The 17,183-nt window shown below is 43.9% G+C and overlaps 1 protein-coding gene across 1 annotated transcript in view; it reads left to right on the top strand.

Annotated features, from left to right (window-relative positions):
• Positions 1 to 17,183, top strand: part of Lama3 (laminin subunit alpha 3) — a 233,209-nt gene that overhangs the window by 56,201 nt on the left and 159,825 nt on the right. The window contains exons 8-11 of the mRNA XM_028759473.1: positions 664 to 782; positions 5,752 to 5,842; positions 6,419 to 6,550; positions 7,684 to 7,746. Of these exons, the coding sequence (XP_028615306.1) occupies positions 664 to 782; positions 5,752 to 5,842; positions 6,419 to 6,550; positions 7,684 to 7,746 (405 nt within the window). The remainder of the gene's footprint in view (positions 1 to 663; positions 783 to 5,751; positions 5,843 to 6,418; positions 6,551 to 7,683; positions 7,747 to 17,183) is intronic.

The raw sequence follows: 17,183 nt of genomic DNA, 5'->3' as shown, positions 1-17,183 counted from the left end.
ACCAAGTCCATCACAAACAAAGCACATACAAGCCCATCTTCATAGGATGTATAGTCAGCCAAATTATTTATCTAATTACAGATAAGTAACAATTTAGGAATTAGTAATTCCTATTTTTTCACCATTATATATAGTCCTGAAATTAAAAGTTTAGACCATTGGCTGAGAGTGTAGAATTTCAAATCAAAGACAAGCCTGACTTCTGGCTCTCTTGTTTATGAGCTTGTAGCTATGAATTGTCTTGTAACCTATCTCCACCTCAGTTTTCCTATCTGTGGTATGAGGGCAGTGGCACTTACCTTAGAGAGTAGATTAAATACAACAATTCACATAAATATATTTCATGATCATAAAGAGCTGGACAACAGTTCGTGGTAACACCAGCAGTGGCAGTAGTCTGTATACATGGCTGATTGGCATTGGAGTTTCATTGTTATAATTACATATCTTTTAATAGAAACTTTTTATCAACTATCAAACAGAAGGAGCTATAAGGTACATGATATTATATAATAGTCTTTGTGTAAAAAAAAATCTCTGTAATTTTCCACAGAGTGTTCCCAGTGTTTCAGAGTAGACTTTATTGTAGGCCACGAACAGAGATCCTGTCTAGGAGTTCACTAAATATTACATGGCAGTTTGACCAAGAGTGCTTTGTTCCAGCCTGCAACTGCCATGGGCATGCCATGGATTGTTACTACGACCCGGATGTGGAGGAGCAGCAGGCGAGCTTGAACAGCAAAGGCATCTACACAGGAGGAGGGGTCTGCATCAGCTGCCAGGTGAGTCACCCCTGAGAGCCGACGTCAGCCTGGGCCTTACAGCCCATTCAGATGGATTCGTGTGGGCAGACCAGTCCCACACTTACGTGAGGGGAGAGCTTGAGAGTACGAAAGCAGCCCAACTGTAAGGTCTTCTTACTCTGCTTGTGTAAGACCTCTCACAGGTGATCCTAAGACAACTAGACTGTGTGGGGAACTTAAGCCTTAGTCCCGACTCAGATATATAGAATTGATTTGCTGTTAAACGTGGAGCTGAAGTAAAGCTAATGCTATAAATGGCTGACATAAAAACTACAGAATCCCCAGGAGATTCAGAAGGCGTGGAAATGATCCTCAGCTCATGGAAGGCTGCAATCATGAAAGATGAGCTCAGAACACACTGAAATGAAAACTTCTGCTCACCAAAGACAGCGAAGAAAACAAGTGGGCAAGCTTCAGACAGGAAGAGAATATTCACAAACGGCAAGTCTATCAGATGCTCAGTAAGCACAATGAATAAAGACAAGTAATCCCAACTGCGAGCAATACTGAAACAGCCTCTTACAAGTGTAAGTATGTGAAGGACCAGTAAGCTGCTGGCCAAGGCTGTGCTGCTTCGGTTAGGAGGGAAATGACAATCAAAACCACAGAGGTGTAGCTCCACCTCTCACCCAGAGGGCAGTTATTAAAAAGCTTGGGACGTGGAACAACTATGTGTACCATCCACTGCCCATGGTATACAACATGGTATACCATGGTTACCGCAAAGACCCAACAGTTTGTAAAATACAATGAAACGGGCCCCTTCCCACACTGTGGTAAGCCCTACTTACAATTTATCTAGAAGAAATAGAAATGCTTGTTTTCAAATCATTTAGAGCACACAATGTGGAAAAAGCCCAAAGTGGAAGTAGCTTTGGTCTTCAGTAGTAGGATCAAGGGATAAGACCTCGCTTGTTTGAGTAACAGAATACTAAGGAGCAAAGAGGGTCTTGGGTTGAGGCTGTTACAGCACTGAGAATCTGACAATAGAAATCAGAGTCTACAAAAGGCTGGTGATGCATGGCAGCCATTGCCATGGAATTCTGGAATGAGTTAATAAAGAAAAATAAGCAGTGTGATTGGCTCTTAGGAGGTGGTGGTGGGAGGGCCGACTGAAGGGACATGGGAGTAATCTGCGGTCATGTGTTGTTCTATACTGAGATAAGAACCTGAGTTTCCATTTATTTCTCAGTTGCTGTCCACCCTCCAGGGTCTCCCCCCTCATAGACTCCCTCCCCCATACCCCTCCCCTTCTCCTCTAAGAGGGTGGGGCCCCCTGAGTATCCCCCTAGAAATTGAGTTTCATATTTGTGTGTGTTTGTCTGAACTTGGTGAATGTATTATTAAGAGCTTTGTACATATCAAATATACTGTGTAACTAAAGAACAAAAATCATAAGCATATGTTAAATTCCAGTTAATTAAATATATGTGTCAGTATTCAGTGGAAGGTGATTGGTGCCTGAGGCAATAATCTATAGGTGGGGCTTGTATGGCTGTTCACTGGGAAACTAGAAATTTCCATAACAATACTGAGTGGAAAAAAGGAAGGAAAGGCTTCACATACATGGCAAGGTAGATGGTGTTGGTCTATTCTGGAACTGTCTCTCTTGCACATGTACACCTTTTAAAACAAAGAACTTGGATCCAGAATCAGAACACATGGTTCTGTTCCACCCCAAATCCTACAACACATTGAAAAGGTATTTAAAAAGCAAAATGCACCTTCGTTCCAGAATCCACTATGAAATGAGGAAGGACTGTTGTTTGAAAAGACCAGCAATTCCAAAGGACATGTGAATGAAAGAAAAAAGAAAACACACATACCGGGCAGGGCCCGTGCCCCGCAGTGTGGGAGTGACATGCCGCCAACCCCAAGAGGCAGTGGAAGGCATCAATTGTGGGGCTGCAGTCAAATCCTAACACTTTATTGAAATTTATACAACGACCTGTCTTCAGAGTTGATATGATACACATTTTAATTTCCGGAAACCAGCCTGTGACTTCAGTGCAATTTTAGAACTTTTATGCAGATGGAGTCGAATTCTAAGCTTATTGGTGAGCTAGATAATTAGGAATGACTACATGTGGGAGACCCATCTTCTGAGGTACACAAACTGCTGTAAATCTGTAGTTGGGTATGAACTGGCACAGCGATTAGTCTGACAGAAACTAACACAACCTAAGCCAGCTCATGGGAATGTTACAATTTGATTTTATATGTCATGCCACTTATGAGAGAAAAGACAGACATTTTAAAACTTGTGCTGGGACAGTTGGTTCTTCTCTTGAGGAAAAATTAGCTGTGTCTCTTATGCCATGTACACAAGAATGTTGGAGTCTTCACCAATAAAGGAAGAAAAGAGGGACTACAAGGCCAGTCAGTTAGTAGTCATTTTTGGGTTTGTTGCTAAAGAACACACATCTTACAGCAAATCCTGTCTTCTCAAAATGCAGTGATTGGGCTACTTCCCCCATTTCTGTTGAATACTCACAAGTGGAATATTCTTTTGAATACTCACAAGTGGAATGTGATGAATTATCTGCCATCATCTCAGAGCACCCAGGAGGCTGTCCCTAGAGACCATCACATAATATCAGTCAGTTTGTACCACTGTAACAAAATACCCAAAACTGAGTAGCTCAGAAGGAAGAAACTTACTTTTGCATAGTTCTGAGATCATGAAGTCTAAGACCTAGATGCTAGCAAGTTGAGTTGTCTGGTGAGGCTCTGTCTTTACATGGAAGGCAGAAGGCTAAAGTGACCAGATTCTGCAAAGTCTCCCTTCTATCGGCTTTAATCCACTCATAAAAGATGAACCTTTATACCAATCACTTCTCAAAGCCATAACCCCTTAACTCTATCACACTGACCATTGTATTTAAGCCTGAATTCAGATTCTTATCCTGAAGAAGAAGGAGTTACCAGAGGCAGATATGGTCGCCATTGGTGTTTTATTTCTTGGGTTTCCTATTTTAATTATTGGGTTAGGTTGTGAGATAGTTAAAGTAAAGTGGTCAGTTTCCTGAGATATGCATTTGAGTAGAGGCCTTAAGGAGGTAAGGGAATGAGCTGGGCATCCATCGAGGGCATTGGAATAACAGACAGACAAAGGCTGTGGTACGAAACAAGATTCCAGGGTAGCTGGAGGGGAAGTGAGCTAGGAGAGGGGCAGATCATTCCAGAAAGGCACCAAAGTCTAAGTCATGTGCTCTTGTAAGGAAAACTCATTTGCTTACAACAATGGACCTTCTCCATGTGCTTGAGGCTCACGGACATGGAGGATAATAGGGTACATCAGGGAATTGAGTGCAAGAGACAGTGTTTGCCTAAAGGTCAAAACACACTAGAAGAGCTCTCTCTGTGGAGGAGTACAGACCTCAGACAATCAGATCAGAGCCTGGCTTCTAGGTGGGCACTCTATGGACTGCCTCCCTGGGCCTGAGGAGATGGCACAGTTGTAGTGTTTGGTGTGTGGGCAAGAGGACCTGGCTGTGAGCTGTAAAACCCACGCGAGAAGGGCAGGTGCTGCCTGGCAAGATGGTGTAACGAATAAAGGCACTTGTGATTCAAGCTTGAGGACCTGAGTTCAATCCCTGGAATCCACAGTAGAAGGGAAGACCCCACTCCGGAAGGCTGTCCTCTAAGCCTTGTGTGTGTACCATGCAGTGCACACACCCCTTTTCTCTGGGTTGAGCCAAAGCATTGGCTGCAGGAGATGGGCTTTCTGCTGTAGAGGATGCCATTGCACTCACTCACCTGGAGTCTGAGGGTCTCCTCTGGTGGTAAGCCTTGTGCAAGCACAGCTTCAACCCCCAATCCTCCCAGCAGTGCTGCTTCCTACAGACCTCCACTGTAAACCTGAGAAGCCACCTTGACTCTTGTGTTTGACCTGCCTGCAGTTGGTCCAACCAGGACCCTGTTGTCCACAAATGCAATAGTTTGAGCTGCCCTAAGACTGTGGAGATCCTACAAAACCATCATTATTCTATCCATAGTGTATTGCTTTCTCTTGGTGTTTCACTGCTAAGCATGAACTGGGATAGAACGCCAAGACTACCCACCTCAGAGAACACTTCTCATGACCTACTCTATTGGACTGCAAGCCAAGGTTAGCTGGAGGTCCTTGCATAAGTCATGGTAGCAAGCAGTGGACTGGAAGGTAATCAGCATTCTGATGGAAGACAGGGTGGGCTCCAGCTGCTTCTTATTTGCTCACAAGGTTCTTGACATGAATGTTAAGCTGTGGCCAGCATGGTTTTGACCTCAGTGCTAAAGTGGATACAGCCCACAGGATAGGAGTCGTAAACACCGAGGTCTGAGGTTAATAAAACCGTGCAGGGAGAAGACACAGACTAGGCCTTTGTTCTCCCTGTGTTTCTGTGCAGGTTCCGTGGTGACCACATCGGATTCATTCTTGTTGACATGCTTAAGCTTGCCCTTTCGTTTGTAGCACTCCCGTGGACTTTCCCATGTTAGAGGGAAACATAACTGAGCTTGACCCATGGCTTGTGTTTCTTGGAAACTGATGATGTGTGCTAGGTAACTGATTTTGTGGCAATTATAAGGGATAATTAACCATGGACTCAAAAAAGCCACCTGACTCTGAACTGAATTCTGGGAATGTACCTGCACCTGCACCTCGTGCCCACACTGTCCACTCACATGGTAGAAATATCCTGGGGTTGGTTTCATGACAAAAAATACAGGTAAAACCAGAATTACTAGAGACAGAGATCTCTATATGCCTTCCTTCCAGAATTGGAAAAAATATAAATTCGCATGTACCATCTCATTCTTGAGCTATACTGGGAGTGGTGGTTATCCAGTAATTGGTTCCTCTGAGCAAAGCTATAGGGACTGGCCTAAAGCTATGGTGGATTATCACAGAATAAAGAGCTTTGGACTTCTCTGGGACTCTTCTTTCTAAGTTTTTTTTTTTCAATAGCACAATACTGCGGGCGTGAATTGTGAAAAATGTGCAAAGGGTTACTTCCGGCCCTATGGAGTTCCGGTGGACGCACAGCATGGATGCATCCGTAAGTCCCACATCGATTTCGTGAGCTTGACAGGTTGTGTTTACCACCTGAGGGTGTCATAGGCTCGTGACCAGCTGACAGCCTTTGTTCCCTTGCCTTCCTGCTGTTGGGTCTGCTTCTTCCCAATTGTCTCAACTCAGGCAACTTCACATGTTCTCTGAGCCCTGGAACTCTTATATGCAAATGATGATGATAATAAATATTATTTCATAAATGTAGGTGAAACACTATCAAACATATCTAGGCAAGCACTTAATTCATTGGGTCGGTCACTATTAATCTGCAATAAATGTTGCTTCTTCGGTTTTCTACTGGTTTGACATGTTTCTGTGATCTCCAATAATTCCAACTTTGTCATAGTTAGAATCAAAACAGTATATTAATAAGTCCACAGAGATTTAATGATATTCATAGTGTTTAACTATAATTGAGTGCTATGCATGAGAGATAGCCTCAGCCAATGTTACACTGCATGAGAGATAGCCTGAGCCAATGGGCGTTGCTAAGAAGTGTAGGGGCAAATCTACTATGAAGTACAGTGGAGGACTGGTTCTTGGGTGGTTTTTTTCCTCTTAGCTTGCAGCTGTGACCCTGAACGTGCAGATGACTGTGAGCCGGGTTCAGGCCGCTGTCGCTGTAAGCCAAATTTCTCCGGAGACTATTGTCAGATGTGTGCAGATGGGTACTACAATTTCCCATCGTGCTTGAGTAAGTATCCAGTGTGGAAGAAAGCCCTCCTTTCTGCCCCATAGGCAGCCTTTGTATGTGGACAATGGGGGGCATGGAGGGGATGAGGGGGCTAGAGACATGACTGGGTAGGTTATATATGAAAGCATTTCTGTAAGCTGGAAGACATATTTTAGAATTGTGTTTAGCTTGGTGTTATACCATAGACATTGCCATTTTAATAGATCAAAGGTTTCCAGTGCTAGGAAATTCATCTTCATAGTAATCCTTGAGTGGGGCTTAATAGACCCCGCATGTCGTCCTTCAAGGGGTTGGGGACAAGGAGTACTTTCTTTTCTGATACACCAGAAGGCAAGCTGTCAGGGCCTTTGCTCCCCTTCACCCCCACCCTCACTGTAATGATCTGAGTGAACATTTTAACATATCATGAGGTACGTGTATGTATATGTGATAGGTATGTATATGTAGTCTATTTCAGAAGTGTGATACACTCTGTCTTGGAAGAAGTGGGGCCTGTTCCAGGCTCCATGTTGTAGTTTATACCTGATGTCTTAGGGCAGTGATTTAAACAGCAGCCCCTCCACTGTGGAGATGGTTCTGCTTTGGATAATCAAACACATTTACAGGAAACAATGTCTTAGGCCAATGACACTGTTTTAGGATCTTATCCATTTAGACTGTGACTGTGGGATTGGAGCAGAACCAGAAATTGCCTGTGCTATTTTAGTGGAAAAAACAATAAGAAGACACTTCAACTTTTTTAATGGAATAAGCAAAACTCCAGGAGAAAAACTTAGAAGAAAAGATTAAAAAAAAAAACCTCTCAATTTTAATTAAAAAAAAAAAAACAAGCAGTAAAACTTAAGTTAAAAAAATCTAAATTCTATTTGTGTTTAGGCACAGCTACTCTTTGGACATAACTGTTATGAGTGACTTAGCGATTGTAAGCAAAAAACTTCAACCATCTCTGTTTGCTAATCTACAAAGCAGCCTGGCTTCTGTTGGCCATAGAGAGCTCGAGGACCGTTCCCTGAATCAGTCTCTACATGTCGGAGTTCACTAGGGAGGCCCTTGTTTGTGCTCAGTGTGATTCAGTAGTCCATGCTACTGTCTCCTTAATCTTTCTTTGTGTTTTAAAATAAATTGCCTTGTAGGAATTCCAGCCTCTCCTGATTACACTCTGAGCCCAGAAGATCCAGTAGCTGGCAATATAAAAGGCAAGTAGCGTCATTTTGGTTTAATGTCAATGAAAATATTATGTTCTGCTCCCTTTCTGGTTTCTGAACACACTGCCAAGTCCAGTTGAAGTTCTGGAGTTCTGTGGGGCTTTTGGAGATGTCTCCTGGTCATTCTCCATTGTAGTCTATCTTTTGAAAGGGCACTGCCCAATTCAAGGACACTGGTTAGAGTTTGGATTATAGATTACTAGTTTGCTCAAAAACCTTTCAAAGTAGCCTCTCTGTTGTGCTGGGCCCCCTGCCTCACCCACAGGAACTGAGTGCAAGTTCTTTATCTGGGAAGTAATCCCAGGAAGGAGCAGGGCACAAGAGAGAGGGCTTAGAGGGAGCTACAGCGCGGGTGCATTAGCCAGGCCTATTATGGTACCTGGGCTGTACACCCCTGGACGATATCAGGAGATGAAGCAAGACTCGCTTAGATGACACCAGGGAGGCAGTGACCTTAGTTATCTGTAATTGGGGAAGCTGCTTCCACAGTGTGGCCTGCAGAAGGTGGGGAACACTACAGCCAGAAACAGGTACCCTGGATGCAGAGCGGCCAGTGTGTTTGGGAAGCATCCTTGGGGTGGAGAAGTGAGTAGGAACAGGATTTGGCACAGCACCTACAGAATAATCATTTGTTCCACAAGTCTGCCTGTTATTATCAGTAATCTGGTTTCTAAAAGCTTATTAGTATACAAAGAAAAATTCTCAGAATTCTTAGAGCTTCTATTCCTGTGGGTTTTGTTGGGATAGAGGTGGGGACTCAGAATTCAATAATACACACACACATAAACACACACAAGCACACATGTAAGCACACACATACCACACACACACACACACACACACACACACATAGCACACATGCAAGCACATACATAAAACACACTCAAAACAAGCAGAATTATGTTTCCATTGTGCTAGTTTGCTTTCTGCTGCTGGACCAAGATGTTAGATAAAATCAGGTTATAAGGAAGACAGTGCATGCTCTGTGCTCTGTTGGCCCTTGTTGCTTTGGGCATGTTGAGGCACAGTGCATGGTGGGAAAGGCCTGTTCACTCAGGGCAGCCAGGAAACAAACAGGAAGAAAGAGGTGGGGTCCAATTTCTTCTTTGAGGGCACATCCCAGTGACCTCAATTCTTTTAACCAAATCCTGCCCCTTAAATGTGCCACCACTTCTGGATAGTATCTTTCCTGCCCATGGGTACAGGGAGGCCAGATGCCTGGTGCTCATGACACTAGATGAGGAGTGGGAAGGGTGTGCAGTCTGAGGTGTGTGAGCATTAAAGCCACTGTTCTGCATCTGGGCAGGAAGTCTGCCGTCATATAGTAACTCAGGCTCTGGGCTGCAGGTGGAGAGCTTTAGGGGAGAGTATGTCGGGGGTAAGGTTGGGGAAACTGAGGTTTATACATTGAAATAGTCATGCAAAGAGGAAGAGCAGAGTCCTTAGGATAGGATGTCCAGTAAGCAAAAAGCCCATAGGTGTGACAGCGTGGTGGGAAAGGAAGAGTGGCCAGGAAGGGAAGTGTCAGGGCCTTATGGCAGCCTTTGTCAGCTACTGTGAAAAATTAGTATTTGGAATGAGATAGAGTTCTGCATGGAGACCTTGCATGTAAGGGTCCTTACGGTGCTGTCTTGAGATGAATTGCAGGGGAGAAGGGCAGTGCGGAGACCCTGTGGGAAGCTACCACAGTCATCCAGGAGAAAATGGTGGTGTCTGACAGCAGAGGGGCAGATGCTGGATGTCTTCCCCAGAGAGAGCAGGCCGGCCTTGAAGGGAGGTGTCTACACTGGGGACAGACTATGTGACGAAGAGAAGACTCTGGGTTGACTCCAGGATGCTGGGCTGTACACACGGAAGGGAGAAGCTGCCCTTTATTGAAATGGAAAGGCTACCAACCATGTAGTCTGTATGAGAGAGAGTGGCCCAGGCAGGGGCAGCCACAGACGCTTGTGGAAGCATTCTGTATTCTGGTTGTTTCTCATTTGCACAAAATAAGAAGCAAATGTACTGGAGCAGAGAATGGGGAAGGTGAAAAGGGCTTGGTATGGAGGAGGAAGGCAGGAAGGTCATCCAGGAGTGTGAACTTAGGAAATGTCACAGGACTGCCTGGTGGCACCAGGGGCTCACTCAATCAGCTATAACTGGCCTCCTGCCTTAGTGCTGCCTTCTGTTCTACCCACTCCTGACTCCTCTGACCAAGCCAGGGAGCTGTGTGCCAGCGAGGAAGGCATCATTTCATGCTTTGGGCATGTGGGCTGGAGGATGGCGGTTACAATTATCTAGGTGTGTAATCCCCTTAGTGTAGAGGGTCTGTGGCATGATGCCCATAGCAGGAATCAGCAGGCATTTCCTTAAACATTTTTTATATTAACTACAGTGGAGCTTAGAGAAAGAACATACAACAAGAATGTTATGTTCTATGGATAGCCGGTTACAGTAATCTCTTTGTTATTCAATTTCTTCTTCTCATAGAGGAGGCTTGTGGTGACCTCAGAAAGATGGGTAAATGAACTTGGAGAGAAGTTCAAATATCTGCCTCAAAATACAGGGAAACCTTGAAACATGACCTGGTGGAAAATAAGTGTTAGCATAGTCAAGTTTGAGAATTCAGTACAGTGATCCACTGCAGGTTGCTGGCTTATTAATTCATTCTAATTATTTTTTATGTTTATGTCTATATGAATCTGTGTACATGCATGTGTGTGTGTGTGCTCTCCTGTGTGCACGCATGCATACTCAGAAGTTAGAGATTCACAAATGGTGTCTTTCTCAGTTGCTCTTTATCTTACTTTGAGACAAGATCTCTTCCTGAACCTGGAGGCCAGCAGTTCAGCTGGAGTGGCCAGCCAGCCCCCAGGGCCTCTCATCTCCATCTCCAGCCATTGCGAGTAGAAGCATTGGCTCCTGTGCCTGGAATTTTACATGGCTGCAAGGGTTCAAACCCAGCTCTCATGCCTATGCAGCACACACTTTACTGACTCATCTCCCCTGCCCTGTTAATCCATTCTAAAAACACCAGGTTTGGGACTTAATTATTGGCAGAGAGTATTAGAAGTAAAAATTTATAAGCTACCAGCAGATGCAGAGCACTGGATAAAGCTGGACTCCTTTCAGAATTCTGAAGGCCTATAGAAGATTTTATATCCTCATTTATAGTAGTTCTTAACCAGGCATGTGCTTTACGATCCTTTGCTTTAAAGATAGGCATACACACCCACCTACCCCCCCACATACACACACACACACACACACACACACACACACACACAGATACACATGGATATTCACCTATACATCCCCATATACATCCATGTATATATTCCCCCCACACATGTATATACCCCTACATATATACGAACACATACACATACATGTATACACACCCCTAACCCCCCACATACACATAAATACACATACATAATACACACACATGCATATACCCCCTCATACACACATATATATGCATACACATCCATGTGACCCCCATGTACATGCATACACACACACACACACACACACACACACACACACATTCCTGCCTATCACTCATGAGCTCAGTGTATATTTTCTGGCAGGAAGCCCAGGTTTGCATTTTGGAGGTTGTACTGACTTTGTGGACGCTTCTTGTTGAGAACTGTTTACTGCTTCAGTTGGGAGAAATTCCTAATGGTCACTAAGCTTTGCCATGAGGGGTCAGATAGGAAATACCTTTGCGGATTGGGGCTTGATGGAATTTGTCACATGTCCTCAACTGCTGTTCTTAAGGAATCCACAAGTAATATGCAAATGAAAGTGCTTGGCTGTGTTCTAAAAAATTTGTTTTTTTTTTTTTCTAGAAGAGGAGCATATTTAGTTCTTACATAAAAGACTACAGAGCCCTAGGATCACAATAGAATCTCTGAATATGCAATTCTATCCCAAGCAAAAGTATTCAACTAAAGACCTGTATCATCAGCTAAGATTGAGAAAAATACCCATGGACACAAAGAGTTGATTTATCACTTACAGACTCACTGAAGATCAAAATAATATTTTAAGAAAATGCATCTTAATGGTAAAGTGCTTGCCATGCAAACAGGAACATTCATGTTTGGGTCCCAGACTCTGTGTAGAGCAGTACATACATCTGTAGTCCCAGTGTTCCTCCGATGAGACAGGAGCTGGGGACAGTAGAATCCCGTGAAGCTCATGGACCAGCTTGGTATAAGCAGAGGTGAGAGCTCTGGCTCAAAGAAGGTGGGAGGGAAAGGCTAACACTTGAGGTTTTCCTTTGATGTCCACACATAGGGTAGCACAGATGTACTGCCCCCACACAACATGTATACACACAGTACACACAGCTTGTCACGCCAGTGTTATAAGAATGCATTTATGTTGTATACAGAATTGTTGTCATTGGTTTTAATGCCTTATAGAAGTATATTGTATTAGGTAATATAGGTAACCTTACTGTGATTTAAAGTGTATGGAGGAAGTACACGCATAGGCAGTATTCAAAGGCTACATATACTGCGTCATTTGAGCTGAAGAGCTTGAGTATCTAGTGACTTTAAATCCACAAGGGGTGAGGGGTCCCCTGTTGGGACTAAGGAATGACTGCACTTACAGACGCTGCAGAGGAGATTCCAGTCAGGGCGCTCTATGCTGATTTGACTTTCCTTTGGCTTCTCTTTATCTCACAACTGGATATTATTAGAGTTTTCCAGGTGGGGGAACATGTTATACTTACTTAAACATTAACACTAGGAAGCAGATGTGTCACAGACACTTGTCTAAGGGATCCTTTAGAAGCGGTCAAAAAAAAAAAAAAAAGAAGCGGTCAAGGGAGGTCTATCACTCCCTTGGAGGGTATGCTCAAGGACTGCATGCAGATGCCTCTAGTCCTCCAAGATCAAGGTACAGTGAGGAAAGCCAAAAGCATTCAAAGCCCACATGGCAACTTTAGCAGGGAAATCAAGGCAATTTGGGCTGACTCTATAGAGCAGCTCATTGGAGTGCAGACAGGCCCAGACCAGTTTTATTACTGGGGCAGAATTCCTAAAGAGATTATGAAAAGGTTTCCGATTTCCCATTTGCTTTGTAAGGAAGAGCTGCTTACTATTGTCAAAGTCCTAAGTCAGGCCAGTGGCTGGGGCTAGCAGATGTGTTAAACAGGGAACACCCCCAAAAGGACTGGGCAATGCTCTCTGGCACATGCTTTCTGGGGGTATCCCTTTCCAGACTGGACATTTTACCTGGCAGGCAGGCTGGGGCTGTCACTGAGGGCTTGAGACGTGGAGATAGACAATGGATAATGGTAGCTCCATCCGGGGCTCTGCTGATAAAATAGAACTGAAGGGATGATGTGGCTGGGGGAATTACAGGCTTGGCTCTGGAGCACGGTCATATTCATTCAGCTTTGATGAAGTGCTGCTCACTCCACAGCCCCCACTTCCGGGAGCTTCCAGTCCACAGGAGAACATGGAAAGTGGGCAGGAAGCTAAGATCTGTGAGCAGGAAGAACCCAGAGTTAAGAGAGCAAGGTCTACCCTGCAGCGAGGTGGCTGGGATGAAGGAAGGGAGACAGGGAAGTCGGCAAGGAAGGTGAATGTAGGTGGGTAGGAAGTCTAGCTTCCCCAGAACAGGGAGGAAGACATTTGAGATGAATCTTAGAGCATAAAGAACAATTAACTAAGCAGAGAAGCAATGAAGAAAAGGCATAGAGAGGGGCCTGGGGGGATGGCAGGAAGGCCACGGGGCTGGACTGTGGAGAGGGTGGAAGTTCGGGGAGCAGGGGGACACTGAGGGGATGAAAGAAAGATCTGAGTGGTTGGGTTCAACTATGCAAGTCTGCAGTACACAGCCAGGCCTCGTGGAAGGTGCTATCACCACTGGCAAACACGGCTGATCTTCAGATTTATGATGAGATTCTCACAGCAGCTGAGTAGAAAACATCCTGAGAACGGTGCATCTTTTTTTTTTTTTTTAATTTGTGTGAACGGTTGTGTGGCTTGCTGTGGCCTAGAATATTTGAAAAGCTCTTCTCTGTCACAAGTATGAAGGACTTTGGGTTGTGTCCTGAGGCTCTGTGTCACCACCAAGGGATTTAACACTGGGAAGTAATTTGAAAAGTGGAAAGTTTGACAAGATCGTTAGTGGCACCAGCATGGGATGAATTTGGAAGGGTGAGACAGGGTGAGGAGGCTTTGAGGTGGCTCAGTGTGTGAAGATACTTGCTGCCAAGCCTGATGATGTGAGTTTGACATCTGCATCCCACATGGTAGAAGAAGAGAACTGACTCTACCTCTGACCTCTACACATAAATAATAAATAAATGCAACAGTAAGACAGAACACCAACGGCTTCCCAGGTCCCTAAAATAAGACAAAGAAGGGTGAGGCTCTGAACTCTAAACTCTCGTAGGAGATGAGGATTCAAGGAACGTTTCTGAGAGGTAAGGACAGTGACCTAGTGAATAAAAGAAGAGTTTTTTCTTTTTTTCTGTTTCAGTTATAAATTGGGATTCCCCAAATTTGGATGCCAGGGAAACTCCAAGCTCCTTAAAGTCTCCAGTGCCTAGTTTAACCCCAAGACTGTAATTCTCAGTGAAATGCTCCCCTTCATGTGACCTTCTCAGCCTGCAGAGCTGTGTCCTTGGGCTCCTATGTGGTTCCAGTAAGAAGCTGACAGAATGGTGCTTGGTCCAGTCTCAGCTCCAAGCTTCTCTTATCATGAATGTGCCTTTTGCCACTTCTGCAGAGGAAGAAAAACTTGGTTCTGTCCTCCTAGATTCTGTGGCTAAACCTCAGAACTAAACCAGCACATACAGATTGACAGGACATTATATCTCCATGTGTGCACAGCCATCTCCAGAAAGAATGAAGATCCAATGAAAGTGTCAGGTCCCCAAACTTGTAGAGATGCTACAGAAAGAGCAATAGATTGTGGTGGTCTGACAAGATCAGGGAGCCTGTTCTGGGGTGGGGAACTGTGAGACAGTGGTTAGCACATACACAGGAAATGAAGGAAGACAGGAGCTACTTCTGCAGATTTGTTTGTGCGGACTGGTTTCAGTCAACTTCCAGTCTCTGGCCTTGAGAATGTTCTTTTCTTGACTCAGAAGGGGTACTTTTCTCATGGGAAGTTATCTGGCCTGCTTTAGGTAAATGGAGGAGGACAGTCCTTCCTGGAACTGTTGTCTAGTGCATTTGGCTCAAAATAAGCAGTGTACCAAAGGCATTATTTGTCATTCTGTGTCTGCAGGAAACGAATTCCAAAATCTACCTCCTCAGATACCCAAATCTGCAGATGCTTATGCTTTATGTAAAATAACACATTATTCATGTAACCTATACATATCCTTCCATGTTACCACATTACTAAAAATATCTAAAACAAATGCTATTAAGTTGTTAATACTTTATTGTTTAGGGTGACTGTTCTTCACCTGTGGGTCCAAGACCAATATGGGGGTTGAGCAACCTTTCACAGGGGTCACCTAAGACCATTGGAAAGCACAGATATTTATATTACAATTCATAACAGTAAAAGAATTATAGTTTGAAGTACCAATGAAAATAAATAATTTTAAGGTTGGGGTCACCAGAACACTAGGTTATTTTATATAATATAAATTATATTATATTTATTATATGGCCACAGCATTGGGAAAGTTGAGAACCACTGTTTTAGGGAATAATGTAAAATAAAATCTGGACATACTCACTACAGACACAATTGCTTTCTGAATGATTCCAGTCCTTAGTTGGCAGAGTCTGAAGGTATGAAGCCTGTATTACAGAGTTAACTCCATGTTCTATACCCCCGCTCCCAAAGTTCTTCTTGTCAAATTAAACAACTGTCAGATTTAAGCATGAACAGTCAGAGGTCATGAAAGTACTGTAATGTTGTTTTGATTTCCTCTTGATTCCTAATTATTATATTAGAAAAATGATTCTACAAAGTTGTCATTCACTTTTTATCTGAAAGGTTAAGGGTTTTGGGAAAAGGAGAAGAGGAAGGATCTAGAAAATTTAAGATCATTATCTAGTTTTAACCCTTGCAGAGAAGTTTTCCAATATACACGAGTCCTTTTATGAGTAGAAGGACTCAGCTGAATCTCTGAGTCGGCCAGTTTAGATTTAAAGTTAATATAACGAATAGGATTGCAAATGTTTGTTGTATGGAATTGATTTGAATATGTACCTTAGTGTAGAATAGACCCTGAAACTTGCTTTCAAAATTGGTTTTAGTTTGCATCTTTAGTATAATAAAATAAATGTTCTGTTTGTTTGTTTTTAAATCAGGCAGACTTGGGCACACATATTGTCTTCCTGGCCCTGTGACCTATACAGCAAGTTAGCATTTCTGAGTGCCCTTTCCTTTTCCTGTCCATAATTAGTATTATGATGATTTATAAAAATAATTATTTTTGGGGGGCTGGAAAGGTGGCTCAGTGGTTAAAAGCACTGACTTCTCTTCCAGAGGTCCTGAGTTCAATTCCCAGCAACCACATGGTGGCTCACAGCCATCTGTAAATGGGAACTGATAACCTCTTCTACTGTGTCTGAAGACAGCTACAGTGTACTCATATACATAACAATAAATAAATCTTAAAAAAAAAATTATTTTTCAGACAACAATGTTAAATTACTGTTCAGACCTGGAGAAGTAGGTGAAGATGTGTCTGCCTGTTAGGTCTGAGTCCTGACTGAGTGGCTTACCCTCAGCATAGAAAGACTATTAACCCGTTCCTGTCCAGGGCATTGAGGGAAAGAGGAGGGGGCAGCAAATCCTTGTGTACTGCTCTGAAAGGGAGTGGGTTAAACCTTGAGCTGTGGCTGCCTGTGGATCTGACCTCTGACCACTGGCCACATCCCCTCACTGGGTATGACAGAATGTTTCCTTGTCAGTCCTTTGCCCAGCAAGACTGGGTGTGCAAAAGTTCAGACATAGGCCAGGTGGCATGAAACATACCAATGTGCCTCACTGTCCCCATGGAGCTGCTGGCTTCCCCTTCCTCCAACCTACTCCAGGGATCCAGGGACTCTAGACCTACTAGTCAGAGCAAATGTGGCATATGAGTATCTGGTCTTGGAGCTTCAAGACTGCACCAAGGAGCCACAGGCCCAGGTGGCCCTGCTGAGAGGGTCACCAACACCTCAATGTTCCTCAATGTTCCTCAATGCCTGTGCTCCAGCTTAGGACTGCCATCACGCAGCTAAATGTTACTCTCTCTGTGTTTCTGTGTGTATGTTGAACACAGTGGGGCTGTACCACCTGCTTTGGGGTCAGGGTATGCAGAAGACCCTAAGCCTAAAAAATAAATCCAGACCAAAAGAGATCAAGGGCTCTGGCTCCCCTTTTCTTCCTCTCTCCCACCTTGGCCATTACAAGGCCTTGTGATGAGTCAAATGAGAAGCCTCTTCTTCATACTCCTTTCTGGATAC

The sequence above is a fragment of the Grammomys surdaster genome, unplaced genomic scaffold (assembly GCF_004785775.1).
Source record: "Grammomys surdaster isolate TR1022 unplaced genomic scaffold, NIH_TR_1.0 126298, whole genome shotgun sequence".
In the NCBI taxonomy this organism is placed as follows: Eukaryota; Metazoa; Chordata; class Mammalia; order Rodentia; family Muridae; genus Grammomys; species Grammomys surdaster.
Note: the sequence above shows the minus strand (reverse complement) of the source record. Positions and strands in the feature narration are given on the sequence as shown.